The sequence below is a fragment of the Lycium barbarum genome, chromosome 2 (genome assembly GCF_019175385.1).
Source record: "Lycium barbarum isolate Lr01 chromosome 2, ASM1917538v2, whole genome shotgun sequence".
NCBI classification, from domain to species: domain Eukaryota; kingdom Viridiplantae; phylum Streptophyta; class Magnoliopsida; order Solanales; family Solanaceae; genus Lycium; species Lycium barbarum.
In genome coordinates, this window is record NC_083338.1 from 44,789,479 (window position 1) to 44,794,203 (window position 4,725).

The 4,725-nt window shown below is 46.2% G+C and overlaps 1 protein-coding gene across 1 annotated transcript; it reads left to right on the top strand.

The window, feature by feature from the left end:
• Positions 1–1,716: 1,716 nt before the first annotated feature.
• Positions 1,717–2,238, top strand: LOC132628525 (uncharacterized). Its single transcript, XM_060344305.1, has one exon. It carries the CDS (start codon positions 1,717–1,719, stop codon positions 2,236–2,238), a length of 522 nt encoding a protein of 173 aa, XP_060200288.1.
• The last annotated feature ends 2,487 nt before the right edge of the window (positions 2,239–4,725 follow it).

Below are 4,725 nucleotides of genomic sequence, written 5' to 3' on the forward strand. Positions count from 1 at the left end.
CTGCAGATGGGATAAACGTCCGGTACAAGTGTTTTCCCCCGGGCCCGACGAGTCTATTACCGATCATAGAGAAGGGTTCCTATATGTTTACACTTATCCATTTACGCTCAAACTCAACCCTCCAATTGACCCGGTTATTTTGGAGATGTGTCGGACGTACAACGTGACCTTGGACCAAATTGGGCCGATTATCTGGAGGACTGTGGCCTGCCTCCGGTTATTGGCCAATAACATCAACAGGGAATTCACGATGGCACATTTCATCCGGTTATATTCCCCGAGACTCTTCTGAGGGGAAGTGATAAAGCTCGCCAAGCGAGGTCAGAACCCGATCTTTTCCAAACTCGACGAGGACAGAGATCGAGGGTGGTTGGAATGTTATGTCCGTGTAAGAACCGCAGACGTTATTCCGGCTGAGTACATGCCCTTTCCGGAGAGGTGGAATGATAGGCGTAAGTTTCTCAGTTCTCCCTTCTATAATTATTCTTGCTCCATGCTTTGTCAACACTTGCTCCTTTGCATACATGTGATTTCTCCCCTTCTTTCTTTTTATCAGCCGAGGCATGGATACCTCCGGTCATCCGAAACATGACCGAATGGGTTGGAGCAATCATCAGTCAACACGCTCATGAACAACAGACATGGGGGGACCTGTCACGTGGCTGATGGGTTGCCCAAAATCACGGTAATCGTCTCCTTGATTTGGTATATATTACATCCTCTCTTTTTTCCTTTTATTTTTATAACCCCTTCGGTATTCAGGCTTACCCAAGGGCTCGGTGGAGCCAAGACCGGAACCAACAGCCGAGCCTGCTGCACCGGTCCCTAAATTTGACACGGCAGGGTCATCCCGGCACATTGCTGCTACCGGTAAGGGACGGAGAAAGCCCTCGGACACAGGGCAGAAACCAAAGAAAAGGGCAAGGAGCGTTGTTCAGACTCTGAGGGACGAATCAGACCCGACGTCCTTATTCGAAGGGTTGGTGAGGGCCCCTCCGTCACTTCTGTTCCGGAGGAGGAAGCCGCTATTCCACCCTTTCCTACAACTTAGGAAAGACCTTCCATGTCGGTCTGCTAACCTCGATGACATGTTCTCGGATATCCCTCCAGCAACCGAGGAAGCTGTCGGGTTTATCCATCTTCCCATTCCTCGGGCCACGAGACCGGCTAGCCGGTCCACAGAAATGGGTACGAGGAACAATCTCGTAGGTACTTTCCCAGCCCCTAGTGTAGAGCCGAAGAGGACGAGGTTAGTGGTGATCACCATCCCCGAGGACTGTAGTTTTTTATCCCGTCCTGTGGGGGTTGCAAGTTATCTAAGGCCCCTTATTTCAGATTCTGATAAGGAGAAGATGGCCAGGGTTCCTTGGCAGTGCCTTATCAACGAAGGCATGCATGGAGGCAACAGGGTAAATTCTATGTTCATCCTTACATAATATTAATGGTTTTCAACTATATTTATTCAACTCCTCAACTTGATTTCGTTTCTTCTCCTGCAGAGTGTTGTGCTCGTTAATGAGAGATTTGTCTGAGCCTAACACGAGGTCGATGACTTGAAGGGCCAGCTGGATGCCCAGGGTCGAGAAACGGAGAAGTATCGACTCCTCCTGCAGAAAAAAAAAACAACTGAGCCGGGCCGCTGCCCTTTCCAACCTTCAACCCGAGCTCGAAGCGGCGAAGTCCGAAAACCTTCGTTTGAAGGCCGAGTAGGCCGGAATGGTTAAAAAGAACCAGCTCCTGGAAGCGGATAAGGCCGGCCTTAGCCAGGATAATTCCCGTTTTACTTCAAGGCTCAGGGAACTCGAGGCCACTATCTCCCAACTTCGAAGTGTACTTGATTCGGTCAAGGCCGATGCCGTGAAGATGGCAGAGAGGCATCGGCTGCTTGAATCCGAAAATGCTAAAGATAAGGAGAAGATGAAGGCAGTCGAGCAGAAGGCCGAGGCTCGAGCCCGGATTAATGACGAGCTTAAGAGCAAGTTCGAGGAGGCAGCCAAGGCCAATAATGTGCTTCAGGCCGAGCTTAAGTCAGCTCACCAAATTCAAAAAACTCTTCTTGAAGAGAGATCCGAACTAGCGGCTAAATTGGCAAAAGCCGAGGCCGACTTAGAAGAGTCTCTTAAGGATGTGGAGGCTGCCGAGGCTCGTACTACGATTATGGTCGAGTATGAGTGGTGGAAATCCCGGAGAGTTACCCTCGAACAGGCTCAACAAGGATTAGGGAACCTCCAGGCTTAGATACTCGAAGCCAAAGCAATTGAGGAGGAGGCTAAAAAAGCCCTTGATGCTGAGTCTGAGGGTTCCGAACGAACAATTTCGAGGATTCCGGGTCCAGTCACATCGGGTAGATTAGGGCCTGCATTATCCTTTATTTTGTTTTTGCTTTTTGACTTGTGAAAAGTTCAAATGTAAAATCCCTTCGTATATGAAATAAGCATTTCCCTTTTGATTGTCTCTTCATTATTTTATTCGAATACTTGTTATGATATTTTCCTTAATCACTTATCCCGTTAGGAATAGTCAAAGGTTCGGACTGTGCCTAAATGTTGGCTTTTCTCTTCGTTCGGTACATTTTTGTCCAAGGATTTTATCGAGTGATTTGCTCGCGGGACTTATTTATGCTTTGTGAATTCAGATGTCTCTGAATCACATTAGGCATTTTAGGGCCGAGGTTTTCCGACTGCTTGGTTCGGACACCTGAATCCCTTATCATAGATTAGGTTCGGACACCTGAATCCCTGCCTTGTCAAATTTTGATACGGCAGTCCCCATTCGAGGGTGTTAAAAGATTTTGGCTTGGTTTAATGCGACCTTGTTGCCTTTGTCGAATTTCGACGGTAATTCCCGGTATAGGGTATTTAATGAGAAGACATATCCGAGAAGGATTTTTCATAATTTTCTTCATATTGCAAGTGTTTGCACATACATAATATGAAGATTTCATCCGTTTCCTTCTGTTTATGCCATAGGAAATACTAAGTGGACACGATTTGTTTTTGATCGTTTGGTCCTTACATCGAAACCTAACACAGAAGGTCCGGGATTAGACAAGGGTAAGAAATATAAAAATTCAAGGACTTTTTCGGGGTAGCACTTAACAGTGTTCCTTCGTCTGCCTTATTGGGTCGAACTTACTTTAACTTTCCGGGGTAGACCCCGTTGTGGGTATAATAGTCCCCTAGTGTTTATCCGAGTTGCATGATCGGGTAAGCACTATCAAGTCCCCATTTGAGGGGTGGACCCTTTGTTCTCGAGGACTTTGCCTTGTTTCCATAAAGTAACACGTTGTACTTGTTGCCTCATCAAAAACCTTGTCGAAAAACCCACTTCGGAACAAAACTGTACTAAGGAAAAGGGTGCAACACATGTTTTCAGACCTAACTTCGTCTGGTACTCGACTTTCTGCAAAAAAGAAGTTAATAATAAAAAATGATCACAAGGATTGGCATCCATACCTTAGCAGTAGTATCTCTTCAAATGAGCCACATTCCAGTTATCGCGCAACCGTTGTCCGTCCATAGATTCTAGCTGTTACTATCCTTTGCCCGTTATTCCTGTTATTTTGTATGGCCCTTCCCAGTTCATACCTAATTTACTGTCATTGGGATTCTTGGTATTCAAAGTAACTTTTCGAAGCACCAAGTCCCCCAACTTGAAAATACCGAAAATTGGCCCTCTGGTTGTAGTACCTCTCTATTCTCTGTTTCTGAGCTGCTATACAGACCAATGCATTTTCGCGTAGTTCGTCTGTTAGGTCGAGTTTTATGGCCACGGCCTCCTTGTTTGACCCACCGGTGGCATATTTGAATCGGAAGCTCGGTTCGCCAACTTCTACGGGGATCAAAACTTCGGACTCATAGACCAATGAGAAAGGCGTTTCTCCCGTGCTTGATTTTGACGTAGTTCTATAAGCCCATAATACCTCCGGTAGCACTTCCCTCCATTGATGTTTCGATGTTTCAAGTATTTTTCTTAGATTTTGAATTATTATTTTGTTCGTGGATTTCGCCTGTCCATTTGCACTCGGGTGATACGGAGTTGATACAATTTTCTTGATCTTCAACCCTTTGAGGAAATTACTGACCTTACTGCCAACGAACTGAGGGTCGCTATCAAAAGTTATTTCAGCCGGGATGCTGAAAAGATAGATAATATGGTCCCATATGAAGTCAATAACCTCCTTTTCTCTTATCTTTTCGAAGGCCTGCGCTTCAACCCATTTTGAGAAATAGTCAGTCATAAAGAAAATGAAACGGGCCTTACCTGGTGCCCATGGTAAAGGACCAACGATGTTCATTCCCCACTTCATGAAAGGCCAAGGTGATATCATCGGGTGTAGCAACTCCCCGGGCTGATGGATCATCGGGGCATGCCTTTGACACCTATCACATTTCTGGACAAAATTCTTCGCGTCCTCCTCTATTCGGTTCCAGTAATAACCGGCTCTGATAATTTTTCAAACCAAGGCTTCTGCACCGGACTGATTACCGCAGGTACCCTCTTGGACTTCTCTCAGCACATAATCGGTTTCTCTGGGACCCAAACACTTGGCCAGGGGTCCGAAGAAGGATCGTCGATACAATTGACCATCTATTAAGCAAAACCGTGCTGCTTTGGTCCTTAGTGACCATGATTGTTTTGGGTCACTCGGGAGCTTTCCATGTTGTAAGTAGTCGATGTACTTGTTGCGCCAATCCAAGTTAGACCCATCGTGTTTATCTCAGC